Here is a 22,259-nt window from a genome sequence, read left to right as displayed (position 1 = left end):
ATGGTGGGCCCTGCAGAGACTCATCTCAGTCTCATAAAAGTGAAGTGCGTCATTAATGTAATTAGATTTTACGCAGCCTAAAGATTGATGGTCCATATGCAGAGATAGCGTGAAATTAAAGAGAGCCGTCAGTCAGTCAGAGTTATTTGCCTGCAGCTGAAGAAGAATGTTGTTATTGTTGATTAAAGTGTCCAACAACGCACTCATATATGTATTTTTCTCTCCAGATGAAGCCATTTTGCAGTTATAATTATATTAAAGCACAAAATGCAACACTTAAACCTCAGAGAATAAATGCCTCTTATGCTCCTCTCATGATTTACTGTCTGCTCTGCAGTCTTATAGCATTTCCATAACTGCAGCTTTTACTCTTGTCAGCCTTTACTTTGATTTCCTCTCGACATTCCAAACACATTACACATTTATTTAAATTTGCGCAAAAAACTTTGCAGCTTCCCACATCATCCAACTGAAGGTCGCTCTCAAGTTGCACTTAGGCTCTTTTTTCTCTGACAAGGAGGTCCTCCTCTTGTTATTTAGGTGAAGGAGTGCCGATAATATACAGTTTGCATAGTGCTGGCGCCAGACTGACTCGCTGGGTATCTGACTGACTGAGGACTCCGGCAATTACTGGCTCTGCTCTTAAAGGGGCCGCAGCCACAAACCCATGTCCACTTTGGACTGAAGGGACTATCCCAGCAGCAGCAGGAGCATTGCTTATAGTTCACAGAGCTGTTTCCACACAAAAGTCATCAACTAAAGATGTAAATCAGAATCAGAAATATAACCAAGTAGGTTTTCTCTTATCCTGCAAGGGATTTGCCTTGGTGTTTGGTGCATATATTAAACATCTGGGGAAATAAAGATAAAGGCAAAGTACCACAGAAGCCAAGAACACAAATATCGAATTGAAATTTGCTATAATACATGAAATATAAAGTAAAATACAATAAATATGTGTAGTATAGTTGTTTTAAGCTTGAAAAACAAGCTGCACAGTGTTCGGGATGAAATATGTTCAGGTTCATATTGGCTCTGTTGCATCATACATATTAGAAATGAAAAAGAAAGACTACATATGTTTATGCAATCGGTGCAAATAGTTCTTTACATATAAAGAAAGATGGTCTGTTGATGTCCTGTCTTATATCCTGCAGGGAATTTGCCTTGGTGTTTCATGCATATAACAAACATCTTGGGAAGTAAAAATCAAGGCAAAACACTACAAAAGTCAAGAACACAAATATAGAGTAGAACGTTTACAACAAAACATGAAATATACAATAAAAAATACAATAAAATAACAAGTATGTATAGTATAGGAATGAAAAAGCTGCACAGTGTTTGGGATGACATATTTTCAGGTGTAGTATATACATATGAGAAATTAAAAAGAACATATGTTAATGCAATCAGTGCAAATTGCTCTGTATAGATATAAGGAAAGATGGTCTGTTGATGCAAGGGACAAAACTAAACGATGAACATATTACCTCATGAAAAACAACTAGGCCTACAGTGCATACAGCCTATGGTGTGTGCAGCTGCATTCATAGACAGTTTATGTGATTTAGGTGAGCCTCGAGATGAAGTCCATGAGATAGATAGATAGATAGATAGATAGACACATCGTAAAATCTACAGTTTTTCTATTTCGTGCAGCAGCTTCAACACCCATTTTCTGTAGTATCAATACAGCTGTGTGTTCTCTTATTGTTAATGTTTACGACAGTCATTCTGCTGTTCTCTGCTGCTAACCAAGAAAAGAAAAGTCATCAATAACTTGTATGTCCTTAATGTCAAATTTTCCCCATGGTATAAAAAATTATGTTGAATATCGATATTTTTCAAGGCATAGTATTGAAGTTATAAATTCCAGTATCATGATAACCCTAGCTAACACTACATATGAATAATATACTTCTTCTCAGTTGATAATTTAGCATTAAAACCACACTGCCTTTAAATTAACCTTAACTTTTGTTGTACTTCCAGAATCACCTCCTCCCCCGTACTCTCTGTCCCGTTCAGACGAACACAAGCCACTGGGTGAGTTTGGAAAAATGGCGACCACATTGCAAACCAGTAAATGACACAGAGGATTTCGTCACCATCATATTTTCAGACTGGAAGCACAGATTATATTTTAAAAGCTGCTTGTGGAGCTGGTCGAGTTTTACCTGTGCTCGTCTTCGCTTTGGATGAGCCAGTGGTTCATAATAGGGAGGCTCTGTTTGAGGGACTGTATTAAGCCTGTGAACAATGCTTATTTTCATTTTTCATTCTGTAAGATGTCATAAGACTCAAAGCTGTACAATGTGGTCTTTACATATTTCTACCAATAACCCAAAACCTCAAAGATATTTACAATCAGGGCTGCCCACAGAAATGTCTGGGCCCCTGAAAGAAGGTCCAGTGAACAGTTTATATCAGTAAATTTCTCAGGTCATGTGGCCGACCGCCCAAAAACAAGTCTCATACCATTTTCATTCAGACACAGGCTACATTTTTACTAATACAACCATAAATACCACATTTATTTAGTTGTTTTTATACATAATGGTGGATATTTTGGTTCAAAATTGAATACAGTTATCATTAGTTATATTTAGGATGAACATGATTGTTGCAGGCCTCTGTGGGCCGGTCTTTTCAGCTGGGCCCCAGAAAGCTTTCCCCTGTTTCCCCCTAATGGGCGGCCCTGTTTATAATAATAGAAAACATAAAAATGCAGCTCACATTTCAGAAGCGATAATCGAAGAATGTTTGGCATTTTTGTTTCATAAATGATTTAAATGATCAATTAATCACCAAAAACTCACTTCTAATCCAGATCTCACTCTTCTGCTTTATGTCTGTGCTTTTCTCTACCTTCACCAGACTCAACTCTGTCTTACACTGAAACTGTGCCCCCCCTCTCTGCCAATCCGCCTCACATTACGCCAAGAGACTACACAGGTGAGTAACTTGCATTTCTGCTGCAGAGGAGCATGAGCACTGTGACCAGGACGATGTTTGTTTCAGCAGGGTTGATGCTGAAAGTTCTTTTGCAAGACTTTTCCCACAAATAAGTTTGGAAGCACAAATGGAAAAAGTTTTGGAGTTGCACGAGTGTGTGTGTGTGTGTGTGCGTGTGTGTGTGTGTGTGTGTGTGTGTGTGTGTAGATGCAGACACACGTAGAATGCATCCTCTCTGAATGTTTACATAAAAGGGTAAATTACATTTACTGGTGTTATTATGTTGTGCTTTCCTTCCTTTTTTTCAAAGGCTGTTAAGACAAGCAAAAACTCCACCGCATAAAGCTCCTATTGTCAGAGAGGCATGGGGGGCTCTGTGGGGGTCTGGGGTCTCTCACTATCTAGATGCCACAGCAGTGTAGCCTTTCTGTCTCCCTCTCTCCCTGCGCTTTCTCCACAGCAAAATATTTCACTGGGATGAAGCTGCAATAAGATCCCCATGCATACTCCCAATCCCCTTTGCCTCTAGAACCACCCATCCCCCTCTTTCCCTCTTTCTTCCCTCAAATCCCTCCATTCCTCTCGGCAATTGAGCAGTGGAAAGAGGCTGGCATTTTGGGGGCGGGGGAGCCGAGCGGCTCTGATGAGGCGGAGGTGTAGAGTTTTGTGTGCGTGTATATGTGGAAAGAAGTGGGGGCTGAGGGCTGCGTTTGGACAGGAAACAGCCCCCTCTAGATGATGAAACTGGAGCTTTATTTGTTTACGTGCTGGGGTCGGGTGGAGAGGTCCTTGTAGCATTAGAAGAAACCCACAAACCCACTCGATCAAGCCTCCCCGCGCTCACTTTTGGACGGTGTTGAAGGGTGAATGGGGACATCTGAAGTCTGTGTAGTGTAGTCACGACATCACGGACCTGTCTGAAGAATCAGCAGTGCCACAGCGAGACTCTCCTGGGTTTGTTTGTCTGTTGTGTCCAGGAATTAGCTTTTTGTTAAAGTTGATCTGTAGAACTGAAATTATTTAGTGAGTTGTTGTGTGTGTTCTCCATGTTTAGGGACATCATGTTAGAAAACCTGAAGTCCTCCCAATGCACAGCTCACCACTCTCAAGAGATTTTGATCAGAAATAAGAAAAGAAGACGCTTTGATTGCCTGACTGTACTTTAAAGGGACAGTTCACCCAAAATTTAGAAAACTTTCTTACCTGTAGTGCTGTTAATCGATATACATTATTTTGGTTTTAGTTGCCAAGTGTTGGAGATATCGGCCTGAGAGATTTCTGCCTTCTCTCATATAGAACAAGATGGCACTTGGCCTGTGGTGCTTGAGGTGCCAAAATATAATAGCTCACCTAGTTACACTGAGTAAGCTAACGTCAGCTGAGGAGGACGGCATTGATGTGTACAACTTGCGCTGTCGCAAGCACAAACCTCTCGTATATGAGTAGATGCACACTTCCTTCCACATGGTGATACATTTGGTGTTTTAGTACACTAGAAAGAAAACAGTTCCTGCATGAAACTGCTCACAACAAGGACTGTGGATTATCTTGATTAACCAGGTCATGATTTCTGGAAAGAGACATTGCTGTTGGGCTTTTCAAATGTATGTTTTTGCTTCTTTGAGCACCACGAACCGAGTGCCATCTAGTTCCATTATATTCAAGAGAAGATACTTTTGATTTGGGGATAAAGTGTGGCTTTGAGGGTGTTTTATTCCCCAACATGAAAGTCTAAATGTTGTTTGAAAGCCTTTTCCACACTGTCAGGATAAAGTTTTGTAGAATAAATGCTGAAGCCTCTATTCATTTTTTAATTTTGTTGGCATAAAAGTTGTCAAATTCAGTGCTTCGTAAAGGCCGTGTTTAGAGTGTTTTTGTATCAACAAGAGGGTTGAGATTAATAATCCACATGTATTTTTAATACAAAAAGCCTAATCATGCTATTCTACCTTTGTTTGTATCTCCCATTGCACACTTTTCAGTGCGCTTTAAAGCGCTTTTAAGTTGATTTACATGGACAAAGTGTTGTTAGTGAAAGTTGTTTTTGATTGATTTATTTCATCAATGGCACATTAAAAAACAACATAAAAAACAACAACAAAAATAATAGAAATATCCAACACTTTAAAGACTTATCACAGGTCTCCTTTAATTTTGATCACAACATTCAAGTAAAAAAAAAATGAATGCAATTTAAAATATATTTCATATACTCATTATTCTTAAACTAAAGTCACATACCGATATGAAGTAATAGGAACCTAAATAAGCATGAATGAAACAAAATAAGTAACACAAGAACGTTAGCTAAGATTGTAAATGACCTAAATGCCAGTTTTTTTCCATTTTTAAATGCTGTCTGTTCAGTCAAGGTCACGAGTCAAACAAGAGTCAAGTTTTAGGTTGTGATTTTGAGGCTGCGTCATGAGAAAGGATACCTCCTATTGTCTCCTGGTGAAATGAGTGGAAATAGATCAGTTCTCTGATGTGGTGTGTTTAGGTGTGTGTGTGTGTGTGGTCTCTGATCCCCTGCCCCCCACACCAGAATGCTGGAGCCGAGCGCTGGAGCTCAGGCCAAGAGCACGAGTAGGAAAGAAACTGAACAGACTTAGCCAAGAAATCTGCATGTAGCTTTTGTCTTTAACTCTGACAGGTTATAGGACTCCTCGTTTGTGCTACATCTGGTATAATAACAGGAAATAAGCTGAACATTAAGCGTGCACCAGAGAATTGAATGTACAGTAGCTTTAACAAAAGACCCTTGATGTTGGTTAGATCTTTCAAGAGTATAAATGAATGTTTTTTTGTGCAGGTGATCCTCATGTAAAGCCTGTGGTGTTTTCTTTGGAACAAATACAAGCATTGAACATGTACTCCGGCACTTCAGCATCTTTTATTTTTTTATTTATTTTTTTATTCCTTTAAAAGCAGCTATGTACCCGAGCTTTAAGGGGAAAAAGGCTGCAGCAGGGTGTGGTCCATACATACCTTTGCCCTGGCCTCTTTTATCATTCGATCAGTTAACGTTCCCTTTAAACCGCAGCAAACACAAATGCTTTGAAAAGGGAAATGTCTACTGGAAGNGGGGGGGGGGGCGGGGGGGGGGCTGTGTGTGACAGGGAGGGAGTGAGGGAGGAATTTCTGTCTGACTCAGTGATAAGATCGTCTCAGAGTACTCACATAGGGGTCCTATCAGGACAGACACACACACATGCACACTCACATGTATAAACACATTCACCAATCACGCGATTAGCTGGAGGAGAGTTCTGCTTTTTTTAACCTTGATGTATAACTTAAGCTACGTGTTTGCTGTTTTTTGTATTTGACAAAGCTTGTGTTGCATTCCTCTCCATTATTTGGACTGTTCGCACTATTTTGTTACTGTCCCTTTTCTTTTGTGTATAATTATCTTCCTGTGATGATTCACAAATTACTAAAAGTTGGAATTAGATTTGCCAACATCACATAAACCTAAAATCAAGACCAGTGTTTGGCATAACACAAACAGTGTGGCTGTACTGGCACTGTTGGTTGTTCGGTTTTGGTTATTAACGTTGATGCTGATATTCATGAGTCTAATGATTATTGTGACTTTTCTTTTTTTGTGTGTGCAACCAGCAGGTCAAAACTTAAACTTACCACAAAAACGTCTCCACAAGTAATTCCTGTCAGATGCAGCTGCTGACATGAAGGGCATTGCTCCAGACATCTGAGTCTATGCCCACATCTCTGATGCATCTGTACAGGTTCTTGTAAGTCGACTTACGCAAGAACAACTTGTAAATCTGTTTTTTGAGAAAAGCAATAAGATAAAGGGAAATTTCGGTTTATTTCAACCTGTCTCCTATCGTCCTAAATTTGTTTCAAGTGACTAGTGACATAAAAATAATAGTTAGCATGTTAGCCGTTAGCCTAGATACAGCCGGGGCGCATAGTAGCGTCAGACCTGTTAAAACGTAAGTGAACGGGCAACCTTCAAGTGCAAAGTTAGTCCGCTAAACAAGCTTTTTTTCCACAAAGACTGCCTCATATCGTTAGGATAAATGTCAGAGAACATTTAGAAAACGACATGTAAACGTGTTTTCTTACCTTACCGGTGTGGTGCCATGTTTGTTCACCATCTGGCTCTGCGGCCGAAATATATCTTGCGAGTTCTAGATAAAGCCCAGCTGGATACTACTCCAGGTGGAGGTGTCTCGTCCTCGGTCACATCCAGACCTTGAAAATAAGTCTGAAAAAAACGGTCCCATTCCTTGCAACAGAGGCATTCCTCTTCTGTGGGCATTGGGTCACAGCATTCACAGGTACACCACCAATCTCCAGAGCTATGCAGCCTTGCAGCAGCCTCACAAAGTTTTTGGTCAGTGTATTCTGGCTCAAATAAATAAGGGCGGCCATCAGACTGCAAAATCAAATTCCTCCTCCACAAAGTCCAAGTCTGGCAAAAAGTCAGCCATTATTCTATAAATCTTTCATAAAATAAATGAATGAACTTTTCAGGCTACTGTCTGGGTCTGCCTTCCAGCTGTTGCTGCTTGTTCTCGCGAGATTTCAGGCACTGTATGAGATCGCTGCTTGTTCTCGTGATATTTCGGCTGCGATTTGGAAAGCAGAGCTAGAGGGATAAACAAACATGGCACCACACCGGTAAGACAACACGTTTACATGTTGTTTTCTATATGTTCTCTGACATTTATCCTAACGATATGAGGCGGTCTTTGTGGAAAAAAAGCTTGTTTAGTGGACTAACTTTGCACTTGAAGTATGCCCGTTCACTTACGTTTTAACAGGTCTGACGCTACTATGTGCCCCGGCTGTATCTAGGCTAACGGCTAACATGCTAACTACTATTTTTATGTCTCTAGTCACATGAAACAAATTTAGGACAATAGGAGACAGGTTGAAATAAACCGAAATTTCCCTTTAAGTGCTCGTAGCAATCGCTACTGCAGCTTCTGTGACAACTGAAAATGACGTCCACTTGAAAAATGTGTCACTTATTGCACAAAACATAATAAGCGCCCCTTCTAGCAGAAATCAGCTATGGACGTAATGTCAGAGTGAATATGTCAAAACAGCAATATGTCATCCAGAGTAGGCAAACAATCCAGTGCTCTGCGTAGAAGGCAACAGCATATGTATGTCTCCAAATTTCACTGGACTTCCCTCTGGCACACTCTCAGGCCAAATGTTACATTTTTGGTTAGGATCTAAGAATAATAAACTCGTTTCTCTGTTTTTGTTTTCTGGTGTGTAATGAGCATTACAGCCTCATGGCGCTGCTCGCCTGGCTGTTGACTTTTAGTCTTGTTTTCGCCAGTATTTCACCGAATTGTTATTTAGCATCAGCTTTGTCATTTTAAGGGACAGAGATTTTTGAAGGGCAATGCACAAAGAGTTAGTGGTTTCCTTTCCTTGTCAGCTTTTACATCATGTGACATCATTGTATCGTCAAACATTCGTCCACCATGTTGTCATTAGGCTCGGGCTTTTGAACATGTGGAAACAAGTAAAGCAATGATACTTAGTGGACATTAGTGTGGCCTGGATGCACTGAAGTAAGACAAGAAGACTGCTCCCTCTCTGCCCTCAGTAATCATATTTTGGTGGCTTGTTTGCTTAAGCAGAGCAAGGTATCAGCCAAACATCCTGTCTCAAAGCCCTGTCTGCACTCGCTGCAGCATTAACCCCATGAATTGGCCCTTTGACTGATAGGGCACGGCCCAGGAATGTTGGGAAATTGGGAAGGTGAGGGGGAGTAGGGTCTCGGAGTGAAAGAGGTGGGAGGGGGACAAGGGGGTCTGACTCTGGAGAGTGACATCTGATACATGTTTGAACATATCGCCGTTAATACTTAAGAAACAGAGCTGAGCCGACATTCTTGGAAGCTTGGAAGACAGTTTTAAGAGTTTGACTGCACCGTGCTGTTTTAGTGAGTGGAGCTCAGAAAGTGTGAAGCTTTCCAGGTCAGTCCAGGTTGACACAGTTGGACACGGTTTTGTAAATCATCTACTGAGGCTTTCGAGTGAAGATTTGACTCGCAGAAGCATGAATATGAAATGAGAGAGAAGTAGAATTCATTTAGACGGTGTGTCAAAGATGTAAAAATAGTGCAAAGAAAAACAGTAAACACCCACGATACGCTGCAGCCAGTGAGAATCTATCCGTCTAAGTCTGGACGGGTCCTCTCAGTGACCTGAACCTCCAGCCTGTTTGCTGGCACGCGTACAACACTTGCTCTTATGCCTCACTGAGACACATTAGACTATGGAATTCAACATCAAGTGCTGGCCCATTAACCATTTGCCATTTCCTCAAATATTTTCCATCACGGCTCTTTTTCACTACACAAGCAGGGTACGCAGCTGAGGACGCAGGGCACTACTCACTCAGAGCTCTTTTATGTCAGTTCAGTCATTTTTTCCTGAGGTCCTTTAGTTGGTTACTGAATTTTTTCACATTTTAGGCGGAATGCCAGAATGTTAACACTGTTATTAAAACCCCATCTTCTAGAAATTACGTTTAAATACAACTAATGTGCAACAGCAAATACTTTTTGTAAGAAACTATGCTATCAACATTAAGAGGAAATGTTGTGTATCTGGCCAGTAGTGCCTCCAGGGGTGGCCAGATGGGGCCACTGAAAATCTTGGGGTGGCACACCAAAACCAAAAGCTGTAACTGAATATTATACTGTTGTAGTCCACGGGTTAGATCAATGGTTCCCAACTGGTCCAGGCAGCCACGGGGTCCAGATTTCTTCTCAGTCATTAGTTCAAGGTCAACACAGTTTAATATATTCAGCGTCAGGTTGTTGAGCTAATTTGCTTTGTCTCTGTGAAGTAGCTGTCTGTCATTCGCTCACTCTACAACAGGAAACAGCACTTCAAAATAAAGTGTTTTGTACAAACTCAACATGTTCCGGAGTCACTTGCGGTCCATTCAGAATGGACCCGCGACCCACTTTTGGACCCCGACATCTTACATCTATGTCAATATGAGAGTAAAGGAACCACATACTGAAATAAAAGTCCCTCCAGGATTTCTTGGCCTTTTTTTAGGGATTGCTGTGGCCTTAAAATCCCTGATTTCACGGCTCTTTTTTTTAACAACTTGCCTGTAGCGATGTTTTTGGTTTAATGTGTTATGCATATACATATGTTAGATGAGTCATTGTTCTTCAAACAGTCAGGTTGTCCTTTTCTTTAAATAGATGAATATACAGCTTAAATTTGAAGGAGTACATTGATTGTAAGGAAAAAAACATACACTGGAAACAAGCGTACTCAAGTTAAAAGACACCACACAGAAGGCTCCAAATATTCTCAATTATTTGGAGGCAACAGACGTATCAGGGTGGCCCTGCCCCCCTCTGGCCACCTCCTGGCAGCGCTACTGTATCTGGTACATCGCAAAAATGTTGAAATGTTCATTGACAACATATTTCATTTGTTTCCCACACAAATATTTGATCTAGTAGTGCACAATCCATTAACAGTGACTACAGCATTATTAAAGCTTTTATGGTTATGTTTAGGCGATGCCAACACATGGTTGAGTTTAGGGACAGATTGTGGTTTTGGTTTAATACAGAAAATGTCTGCAGGGATTCAAATCACGAAACACAACATGATTATCGACGTTTAACCAAAACCACGATCTTTTCTTGACCTTAACCAAAGTGCTTTTGTTGCCTAAATCTAACCACAGACGGGACTCAGGATGTAAACTCTGTTTTCTGGTGTCAAAGTCCTGCTGTTTGTACGTCCATCAGCCCCCCCCCCCCCCCCCCCCCAACCATCTCCCTGTGACTCCAGTGGCAGCTAAATGTAGCACGTTTGTCACCACAACACGGCTGGGAAAACACTTCAGTTCCATATAAATGTAGCTTCTCGGAAATGGAGCTTGTTAATATCTGAAATATCAGCAACAAGAGAGTAAAAGTTAGATTCCTGTTTTTCTAAAATCACAAACAAACGCCTCCAGGCAAGTGGTTTTACCAGAAAATGAGGGGTGTACCACGAAGCAAGTTCAACAGAGCGAGGCAAATAATATTTAACAGTAGGCCTATTCTTGCTCGGATTTTCCTCATCGCCAACTGAGTGCAAGAACTTTCCCATGGCAGTGCGATCCATACAGTTTGCTGTGCTGTAACTGCAAAGCTTTGTTCAGTGGCATAACGTAATCCTTCAGCTGAGAATCTGTATTGCTCATAGGTTGACTATTGACTATATAATGACATTATTTCCAAAGAAGATGATTAGTGAAAGGATTTTTTAGCTGATTACAAGCTAAAACTCTAATCCCAACCAGGTTAGCTGTCTTTGCCTTCAATTAATACAAATGATATGGGAAGCTAAACTTTAATAAGGTAGCACAGACTGAAGGTAAAAGTACTTTGCATCTCTGATAGATGAACTCGTCACCTTTGCGCTCAAAAAAACATTTGAATTCGATGCATCATGTGGCTGATCAATGTCTCCCAACTCAGCTTAAATCTGACTTAAAAAACAATTTAATTGGTTCTCGTTTACTCTGCTGTTTGACATCACATTTACAAGACATAAGTATTTACATTAGTGTTGTCATTCTCCCGTCTCACGCATCTGTATTTAATCATTACATGTATAAATAAGCTGTCATGTCACCTCCCAGGCTTCAATGCTGAAATGTCTGTCAGCGAAGATATGTATAAATGTCATTGCTTGGATGCACAGACACAGTCAACATGCATACCTCAAAAATGCTTGCGCTCCAAGCACTTGAGGTTATCTGAGGCTGAGCAGGAAAGGATATCCGATATTATCGTGGTTCATCCGACGCGGAACTAAAGGAAAGAACCAAAACCACAAATGTATTTATTTATTCCTATTTTTTCAACATTTTCTTGGTGCATTCTGTCTTGGTTGTTGCAACACTGCTGCATCACTGTGTGCAGACTTTTGTACATCTTTATGTTTCTGGCAATTACAGCGACTCTTGACCTCTCCAAGTTCATGGATTTTGGAAGTGTTACACATCAGAAACAATCCTGATTATCAAGTAAACACTGTCTTACACTGTTAGAATCACAATGTTTTTATAAGCCGTGCCCTCCCCTCGTGTTTTATCTCTCAAGTTTTCGCCCACTGTGAGTGTGCTTTGTCTTTAGTGTTAATTCTACTTCTGTTTGTTGTACACACATTTTTGCTCTCTCCTCTTTCTCCCTGTCTTTGTGACTCTTATTCTCGCCCCCTCTCTTTCAGTCCATGTTGTCAGGCCATCACAATTTAAAATAAGGTTTAAATTACAGGACTGGCTGTGGCTTTCCGTTGTTCCCTCAGAGTTTTTGCCAACCCGCAATTTGGCTTTTAATGGAATCCTGCCATGCTGCTGAACCTAAAGATTCTTTGCAGATGTCGACAGGCTCTCTGACTCTACAAAATGTAGGAAACTGTCGCCTGTGCTGTGAGCTCTGAGTGGAACGCTGAGTTAAGGCTGAAGTGTGTGTGAGGGAAGCAACATTTTCAGGAGTTTTCAGGCAATGTAGATGCCTGTTGTTAGGGGGAACAATTGTGTGTGTGTGTGTGTGTTTGTGCCAAGCATTCACCCATGATAAAGGAAACCACACTGATAGACAAACACCTACAGTACTGTGTTTAACTTCACTACCTAACTATGAAAAGGAATGTAAGGCACATATATTTATATATACATTTACACAGACACACTCGTCTTTCACACACAGAGCTTTGGGTAACCACTGATTATTGTGCATTGTCATGTTTGCAACACAGTAAAGTTTTAGTCTTTTAATTTAATCCCTTAAAGAGAAGTTAAATGCAACTTATTTTGCTCCAAATGTCTCTTTGTCTCTGTAAACGTACAGCAGTTCTCTGGTTCTTGCTGAACACCAGATGACGAGAAGATAGAATTGAAAGAACGTTTTGGGCAAAAATGATTTTGTTTCATAGTGAATTTATGTTCTTAGTGGTTGAATTAAACAAGGCTTCATTTAAATCAAATGATAATTTACTGGTTATTAGAAACAAACAATCCTGCTTGTCACGTGATTCTTGGACCAGTCTCAGTTCAAAGCACAGTTTATAAATGCCATATGAACAAAACAACAATCATCACGAGAGATCTTTAAACACACAAAAAAATCTGTTCAGCATCAATTTGCAGTCATGCATAAACAATTGCTCATGTAGGAACTATTTCCTTTCTACCGGGCTATATACGCCAACCGAATCACCACACAAAAGGAAGCATGCATCTACTCATGGATGAGAGTCTCATGCTTCTGACAGCATGTGATGCGAAGATTTTTTATGTCCCCATCCGTTAGCTCAGTGTTGCTAGGTGAGCTAGCAGTAGATGCACGCTTCCCTCTGTGTGGTGATACGGCTGGTGGGTGTAGTTTGGTATAAAAAAAAAAAAAAGTTCCTATATGAACCTGCTCACAACAAGGTCTCTGGATTATCTTAAGTAACCGGGTCATTATTTCTGGAAAGAGACGTTGCTGTGGAATTTTTGGTGTATGTTTTTGGCACTTTGAGCACCACAAGCTGAGTGTTATGTAGTTCATCAGGTGGACACAACCATGACTGCAAATTCATGTCCCCCATATAAATGTGTAAATAAGTAAGTGTTTGCCAACATTGTGACTATATCAACTTAATGAGGTGATAGTACATCAGATTGTGTTGCTTCACATGCAAATTAAAGCCGATTTAATATATTTGGAAAATGTGGAGAATACACTCATGCAAAATGGAATTTAAATTATACCAACGTATGTTTCTACCTCTGAAAACAACCTTCAGGAGAGTGTCTGAAATTAAAGCCCCTATTAAAGGATGACAGAATAGCTCTTATATGACTGTTAACGGGCACATGTGGATAGCTTTGGGAAGTTGCATGAAGCTGAGTTGCATCAGATTTATGTGGTCAGGTTTAGGCAACCAAACTCCTTGGTTAGGTTTCGAAAACAGATCATGGTTTGGCTTAAAATAATTGAAATAATTAGGCTATGTTCCATACCTCTTGGATTTTTTATTAATTTCTATTAGGAATTTAAAAGCACCATGACTCAAAGGAGTATCATGACATAAAAATGTGTGCTCAATTGTGTGTGTGTGGAGGGAAGCAGCTCTCGGGGTGTCATGATGAAGACGTCAGGTGGCAAAGAGTGATGATAGCCAGCAGAATTGGGTGTCGGTGTTGGATAAGCTCAGGGCTACTGTTAAACCCCATGAGATGGCCATGTTCACTGTTTTGTTATGAAGACTGCAATGTAGCCATTGTTGTGAACGGCACCCGAACGCCTCGCCATCCTTCCTTCTGCAGAGTTGTATGCTAGGAGCTAATTACCAGCTATTAACGAGCCAAGCAACAATAAAGTTAATAAGCCAGTGTGTTCCTAACTACGGTTCGCAGCCAGTAAGCTGTCACTGAGAGAGAGGTAAGAGTAGGCTATGTTTGTTACTAAGGTTTTAAGGAAGTTAAAAAGCAACACTCCTCAGAAGAGTATCATGACATAAAAAACGTTATTACAGTTTAACACTGGACACACACTCGTCTCCTGGATGAAAGTCCTGTGTTTGTTTGACCCATCCATCTCCCCATCCTCCTAAAACATAAATACGGGTATAATTTCAGCCTGTAAAATCAACATATGTGGTTGTATTTTGGACAGTCTCTATTATACACAATTATAGCTTTACTGAGCTAGTGCAGGTCTCTCAGTCCTTGTGTCACCCCCTGACTGTGTGAGTCATGTACACTGATTGTGCATTGTATTGTCTGTCCACAGTCTTGTGTTTATACAGCAGTGTCTTTCACATCGGAGTTTCACGTTCAGATAATTCTCTCAAATTAAGTTTTAGTAGGAATTTCATAATTCTGTCTCCATAGTGGAACAAATGGATCTATTCCACCAATAATGATGTTGTGAGGAGTGAAGGCCGTATAGTGGAGCCGCATGAGGCTCAATGAGAGACTTGTCAACTTGACCCCTGTGACTGGCTGAGCGGGGGGAGGAAGTGTCGAGGAAGAGGGCCTGTCCAGGAATGTGTTGGGAGGGGAGGCTTGTCAACTGCAGAGCGCTGCCTCTCTGCGCCTGCTTTTGTGTCTCTGTTCAGGTGAATTTTTTTTTTTGGTTTTCTCGCATGTGTAAAACTGAAGACCAGTTATTCTTGAAGCTGTAATATGGCATCTTTCTTCATGAGGCTGTGAAGTGTCTTAGTCCAGCCTGATTTATGTCTCTGTTGCAATGTCGTGATACCTGTATGTGTCTCTGGTGTGTCCGTAGGTAGCTCTTGTAAGTATAACCACATGTATAGGGGCTACACGAGCTATACACACACACACACACACACACACACACACCTCATGACCTGTGATTGAGCTGCTGTGTTTGTTGATAGCATGGGAGCAGACTGAAGAAATGTTCTCCCTATCAAAAATGGTCAACAGATTAGCTCATGCTCATCTAGCAAAGTCATTTCCAGCGCACACTTTGGCTTTGATGTGATTGTTTTCACCACTGTGTATGAATGGACACGATTACATCAGGTGTAGCAGGAATGCACAGCCATCGATCAAACGGTCTCCTTAAATACTGGTGCAACAACAGTGAGGAGAGTCTGTGCAGGAGAATAAATCACCTCATGCTGTAGCTGCTGTGACACCTTAATGTACTCTAGAAGTATAATTTAGGATTCAGTCCCACCCGCCTCCTGCTCAGCTGGTTAAGTTGCACTAGAAACGGTTGCAAATGTTTCGCTGAAACTAAACCTGCTTCAGGGAAGTAAGAATCAGACGATTTGCAACAGCGCAATCACAATTAGTTGTGTTTAACTAATTGAGCCTCAGAACATTCTTTGTCCAACTTTAGAAATCAAAGAAGTAGCCTTTGTTTTAGCTGCTCATTGAGCTAACGAAGCCTTCTGCTCAGGGTTCAGATTATACCATGGCAAATCCTTGCAGTGCATTAGATTGTAGCCTCTTATTGCTTATTTATCGCGGATCTTTTCTTTTGAGAGATATTTTACGGCTTTATACCACAGTTACCTGGCTAGGTTCAGCTCTCACATTCTCTGTTTGCTGCAGTTTTTTTGTTAAGTCTGATAAAAGCAAGTTTGATTGGAACATATTCACAATTGTTATTGATTATATAGTGTTTTTGGCTTTATTTGATACGACAACACCAATGTTATATAGAGAGAAAAGGGGTGATAACATGCAATAAGGGCTGGGCAACACGGCTTAAACTGCTAACTTCCTGTTCAAACCCCACCTACTCACGGTTCATGCCCTGCCCCCTCTGAGTAAGGATACAGATACAGATAATTTAGTGAACAGATACAGATACAGATAATGGTGTACTCACACATCCCTACAAGGCACCATCTATATACTGGTATCATGTTGTTTCTAAAAGTGTGTGAAAGTTCTGCCAGTGTCAAATGCAAATGTCAACAATAGTGCATAATCAACACAGTATATTATCTAAAACTACCTTTTATTTCCAAATTGTCAGCCTTCATTTCACATGAGTTTGGAGAATTTCTCCAACTGCAGTCATGAAACTGAAAAAGATCTGGCTTTTCTGTGTTTTTTACGTCAACAGTGACATCATGAACTTTGTGTCTCGGTGGATGATATAAGACATGACAGCAGAGGCCGTCCAGGATGCAATGATGTATGCAAAACCTGAGACATTCCTTGGCTTAACTCGTCTGGCACTTTGAAGTAGCAGCAGAAATGCAGGAAACTGGTTACTTTCTCTCTTCCTCTTGGAGCGGCTTTCTAAACTGCCTCCAAACACGTCTTCCCAGGAATTTTACAGGGACACACAGTTACTTTCCTGTGGCTCCGCTGACCTGCAGGTTCAAGGAATGCGCTCGTGTGTTTGTATGAAATAATGGATTGGTGTTTCATTTCTCGTGCAGAGGCAGCAGAGAACGATATGCAGTTGCACACTGCAGCAGGCTACATCATAACATCCACTTTACAATGGAAAAAGAAGGAGAAGGAAGGCGTGTGTGTGCGTGCAAGAATGTGTGTGTGTTTGTATGTGTTTGGGAGCCCCGTTGAGTTGGACTGTAAATGTCTGGCGATAACGCAGCCCTCTGATGGCAGAGATAGTCGAGACGCCAGCTTAAATGTGGCTTGCTGGATTGAAGTTGCCCTGTAATGATAGTTGTCTCAAACAACACAGAACCTACCATTTGTAGCCAGGGAGGGGTGTTTTCTTTTCCCCCCCATATTTTATTTTATTTCTACTTTTTAAGAGCTCTGGGAGGAAATTTGAGGAAGTCGAATCAAAACAAAGCATCTTAGAGGCGGCTGACAGTGGTCAGTAGCTGAATTCTATCCTCCCTTCTCGTCCCTCTGTCTCCCCCCTGCACTCCCACCCCTCCTCCCTCCCCCTCTCCCCAACCCACCCACTTCTTTCAGCACAGTGGAAGAGTCTAATAACTGGAGGGGAATCTAATCCTTGGCACTGGATGAAAGACGAGGGTCTCCCTCCCTCCCTCTCTTTCTCACAGTCTCTTTCTCTCTCTTCATTTTTTCCGTGGATGCTGGTTATGCTTGGCAGGTTCTCTCTCGCTCTCTCCCTCTCATTTTCCCGCTCCCTCTTTCACCCAGTCCCTCTTTTTTTTTTACTCCTCTACTTCCCCTTTTACTCCCCCAAACTTTCTTCCTCTCTGTGCAGGTTAGCAGGAGGAAGCATCTGCAGCTCAGACTGGAGTTTAAAGGAATATTTTGACAGTTTGGGAAATGTAGTTTTTTGTTTTCTAGCTGAGACTTAGATGAGACGATCCATCCAACTTTCATCTTTGTCCAAGCTACAGCAAGCGGTCGGTTAGCTTAGATTAGCATCAAGACTGGAAACAGGGGGAAACGAGCCCGGTCTCACTCTGAAGGCGTAGAAATCCGGCACTTGGGCAGTGATTTGCGGCATCAGAAACTAACAAAAAAAGGCATCCTTAAATGTTGGCATGATACGCGGCCAGTTGCCGTTATAGTTTAATGGCGAAGGACGAAAGTTAAGGCAGCAAAAGTCCAAGTGGGGCAGGCGGGAGGGGTAATGGATGGGTCCAACAGACACTGACTTGTACCTGAAAGGGCAGTGTTCGCGTTGCGTTCAATTCTAAAGCCAAACCCTGTTCTTTTTTCCTAAACCTAACCACGTGTGTTTGTTGTTGATGGAAAAGAATTGTCAATTTGCGGTGTTGAAGTGCGTTTATTCTGAAAGAGACTATATGTAAACGTTAAATTTCCTGTGAAAACGGACGTGTCCCAGAACGTTCACAACCAACGCACCCAAGGTATCTTGCACGTCATATGTAGACGTGGAAAGTCCATGACCAAAACGTCAATATGTGACAAGGTCGGAGTGAGAATGCGTTGGGGAAACAGCTAGCGTTCATCCAGGTAAAAATCCACTTAGCACCTCTAGAGCTCACGTATACACATGTTGTACCCAGTGACCATAAAGGTGGACAACGTGTCTTCACATCCTCCCACTGTACACTTTAAGGATGCCTTACACTGTGCACCAAAATTACTTGGTTAGGTTTTGGAAAGAGATCGTGGTTTAGGTTAAAATAAGTACATTTGTAAGTAACTTAACTTGCATATATATACGTAGCATTTACACAGGACACAAACAACAGTCCTCTGGGTGGAAGTCCTGTGTTTGTTTGACCAGTCCATCCACCCTGTCCTCCTCCTTGTGCGGACTTTGTCGCTTTTTATACTATGTCACCTGACTTCCCTCATTGCTCCCATCATTATAACAATGGCCACTAGTGCCAGTAACAATAAACACAATACAAACACAGCAAGCTGCCTATACAAACAAACTATGTGATCATATTTTGTGCGGAGGACAGTCTCAAAAAAGTGTGAAGATGACATTTTAAGATTGTATGGGGGGGGTTAGTAACCTCCTAGAGTTTTGTCGTCACAGTAAGGTTGTCAGTCAGCAACAAATAATTTGGCACATAATCTCCCATTAAACCACAAGTTGTTTTTACAATTGTTTCTTGTACAAATTAAATAAATGAGACATAATGGCCTAATGAGTGAGCTTATAAACCATTGTGGCAGGTTTTGGCAGATTTTGAACCAGTCTAGCTGTTTCCCCCAGTTCCCAGTCTTTATCCTAAACTAATATTAGTTTAGTTTAAGTTTATTTTCTATGGACATCACTGTAACATTAGAACTGTACATTTATGCACAAGAACCAGATGCGCTGTGTTTAGTGTTTGTGGCGACACACGAGATAACCATCTGTTGGCTGTAGCTTCATATTTATCGTACAGACTCGGGAATGTTATCAATCTTCTCATCTAACTCTCAGCAAGAAAACAAATACAGGTATTTCCCAGAACTACTCCTGTAATATCTATTCAGTTGTGACAGGGGGGGGGGGGGGGGGGGGGGGGACAAAAAGAAAGAGGAGGAAAGAAAGGAAAGATGAGTGTTGCTGTCATTGTTTGAAGTCCAGGTTCGACAGTCTGTGGGGAGCCGACAGGAAGCTGCCTGTCTGACTGCTTTTTATCAGCCCCAAAAGAAAGCTAGTCTACAGATTTAACTTGTGGATTACTGGGATTTAATTACAGCAAGTTATTTGTTTTATGTTCCACCTTTCTTTTCACTGTTGTTTAGGCTTTGGATAAAAACTGTGAAGTGTACCGGGGCGTTTCCATGAGATTGGCACTAAGAGACAGTGATTTTGAAATGAAATAACAAAGGCTACTTATCTAATTGGTAAACAGAGCTGTTAAATGGTGGTTGGCGTAAATGCTTGCAGGACGCTGTAATTGCTGCCAGCCCTCACATACAGATGTAGGCACGCAGGTTCACGCAGTCACACACTAACACACGTTTTTCTAACTTCCTCCGCTCGAACATAAACATGCTGATAACCTCCAGTCTGATCCCGTCTTTTAAAATTCCATTGAAGAAGTTTGGTTGCCCACCCGCTCCTTCCCCCTCCTCCCTCCCTGCCCGCTCTCCCTCGACAGTCTCACACAAGCTCATTATACCTTTTAGTTGGATGATAGCCAGGCTGAGTATGATGACACTAAGGACTGTGCCAGAAACATTAAACATGACATGCTGTACCACTCGCGCTGTCAAACACTGGTTGAAATCGTGATGGAGTGGTTTTGACTTCACAGCAGATTCACCCCTCAGTGCCCCCCAATAAGATATATGGACAGTTTGACATGGCAGAAAACAAGGAAATAGAAATAAAACAAGTTGCCAGTAATACTTTTAACCCAGTAATTTGAAATTAAACTCAAATGCAATACAATAAATAAGGTAAATAGTATTATACAGTCATAGTAAATGATAAGTAAATACACAAATGACCAACAAAAATTAAGTTAATGCTGAATAGTAAATTAAAGGAGCAGTGTGTATGATTCAGGGGGATTTAGTGGCATCTAGTGGTGAGGATTGTAGATTGCAACCAACTGAAACTTCTCCTGGTTAGAATTCCTTCAGTGTTCATTGTTCAAGAGGTTTTTCCAGGAAGTAAAATTATCAGCAGAGGTCTCGTCCTCTCCAAAAGAGACGGAACAGGGAGTCTCATTTATAAACATTGTGTACGCGTAAAACGAGGCCCGAAAGAGGCGTACACCACTTCTCATGCAAAAAGTGTGATCTGTAAAAACAGACTTGATGACAACCAACATTTTGCGTATATGCATGGTAAAATACTGAATAAAGCAGTTTCATGTTACAAATCAGTGTTTCTCCGACGCTGTTTGGCAGTATGAAGACCCTAGCCCAGCTCCTGCTAATGGAGCCCAGTCTCACTCCTAAGTTGTCAAAATCTGGTGCTTGGGCAGTGACTTGGGGCATCAGAAAGCAACGAAAAAAAGTCAGCATGATACACGGCCATTTGCCATTATAGTTAAGCGCAGCCTGGCGGCGTCAGGGGGAAACACGGTGGGGCGGTGGGTCTGGGGCTGGTGGGAGGGGTTGTGGATGGGTCCAACAAACAAAGACTTTCACCCGAGAGAGCAGTGTTCGCATCCCATAAGTTTATAAAACCAAGCCCTGTTCTTTTTTTCCTAAACCTAACCATGTGTGTTTGTTGCCTAAACCCAACCATGTGTTTATGGTTGAAGGAAAAAACCATCAATTTTGCCATGTTGTACCGATATAGTGCGTTTATTTTGAAAGAGACTGTATGTGAATGTTAAATTTCCTGTGAAGACGGAAGTGTATTTTGAAAGAAGTGCATGCACAATGCATGTAACAGGCATCACTGGATGCAGTCCCAGAACGTCAACAACCAACGCACCGAGGTACCTTGCACGTCGTATGTAGACGTGTTATGTAGACATGGAAAGTCCAGAACCAAACGTCAATATGTGACGAGGTCGGAGTGAGAATGTGTTGGCTAATGTTGGGGAGTTTTTCCTTATCCGCTGCGAGGGTCCTAAGGACAGAGGGATGTCGTATGCTGTAAAGCCCTGTGATGCAAATTGTGATTTATGATATTGGGCTTTATAAATAAAATTGATTGATTGATTGAAATTGATCTTTTTTTTCTGATAACTTAAGATCCAGATATTCAGGAGGTTTTTACTGGGAGCCGAATTATCATTCTCATGTTATAAATCAATGTTTTTCCAATGCTGCTAGTTGCAGCGGGACTGCTAACCACAGTGGCCAATGCGAAAATGTGAATGGTCCTATCTAGAGCCAGTGGTTGGTTTGTCTGTTCCGGGCTACTGTAAAAACTTGGTGGTGCATCATGGTGAACTCTGTGGACGAGGACCCGCTACTTATGTAGATATAAACGGCTCATTCTAAGGTGATGAAAACATAACGATTCTTACTTTAAGGTGATTATACACTGAAGAAAACACACCTATTTTATTATATTTTATTTGTGCCAGTTATCCCACTGAATCCTCCACACTGGACCTTCAAAAGTATGAATATTAAGTATTAAAGCTTTTTTGGCAAGGCAAGTTATTTGTAAAGCACATTTCAGCAACAAGGAAATTCAAAGTGCTTAAATAAGACATGAAAGGCATTAAGACAAAGTGTAAAAGAAACACAAAACAATATAAAAAGATGAATAGATAGGTTTGAAAAACAGTAAAATGAAATAGAAGATACAAACAAAATTAAGTAGAATAAAACAGATTAAACAGGAGTTATAAGAGCTTCTTTCGGATATATGGTGCATAAAAACTGAATCATATTCCTGAATTTAGGTTTCTATAGGGTTTAGGTTTCATTTGAAACTTAAAAGCCAGGATTTAATACTATAC

The 22,259-nt window shown here is 41.1% G+C and overlaps 1 protein-coding gene across 1 annotated transcript in view; it reads left to right on the top strand.

Moving 5' to 3' along the window:
- LOC126390949 (mothers against decapentaplegic homolog 6-like) overlaps positions 1–22,259 on the top strand; it is a 28,404-nt gene that overhangs the window by 1,822 nt on the left and 4,323 nt on the right. Inside the window, exons 2-3 of the mRNA XM_050045475.1 lie at positions 1,996–2,049; positions 2,881–2,958. Of these exons, the coding sequence (XP_049901432.1) occupies positions 1,996–2,049; positions 2,881–2,958 (132 nt within the window). The remainder of the gene's footprint in view (positions 1–1,995; positions 2,050–2,880; positions 2,959–22,259) is intronic.

This window comes from Epinephelus moara, chromosome 1, assembly GCF_006386435.1.
Source record: "Epinephelus moara isolate mb chromosome 1, YSFRI_EMoa_1.0, whole genome shotgun sequence".
NCBI lineage: Eukaryota > Metazoa > Chordata > Actinopteri > Perciformes > Serranidae > Epinephelus > Epinephelus moara.
Note: the sequence above shows the minus strand (reverse complement) of the source record. Positions and strands in the feature narration are given on the sequence as shown.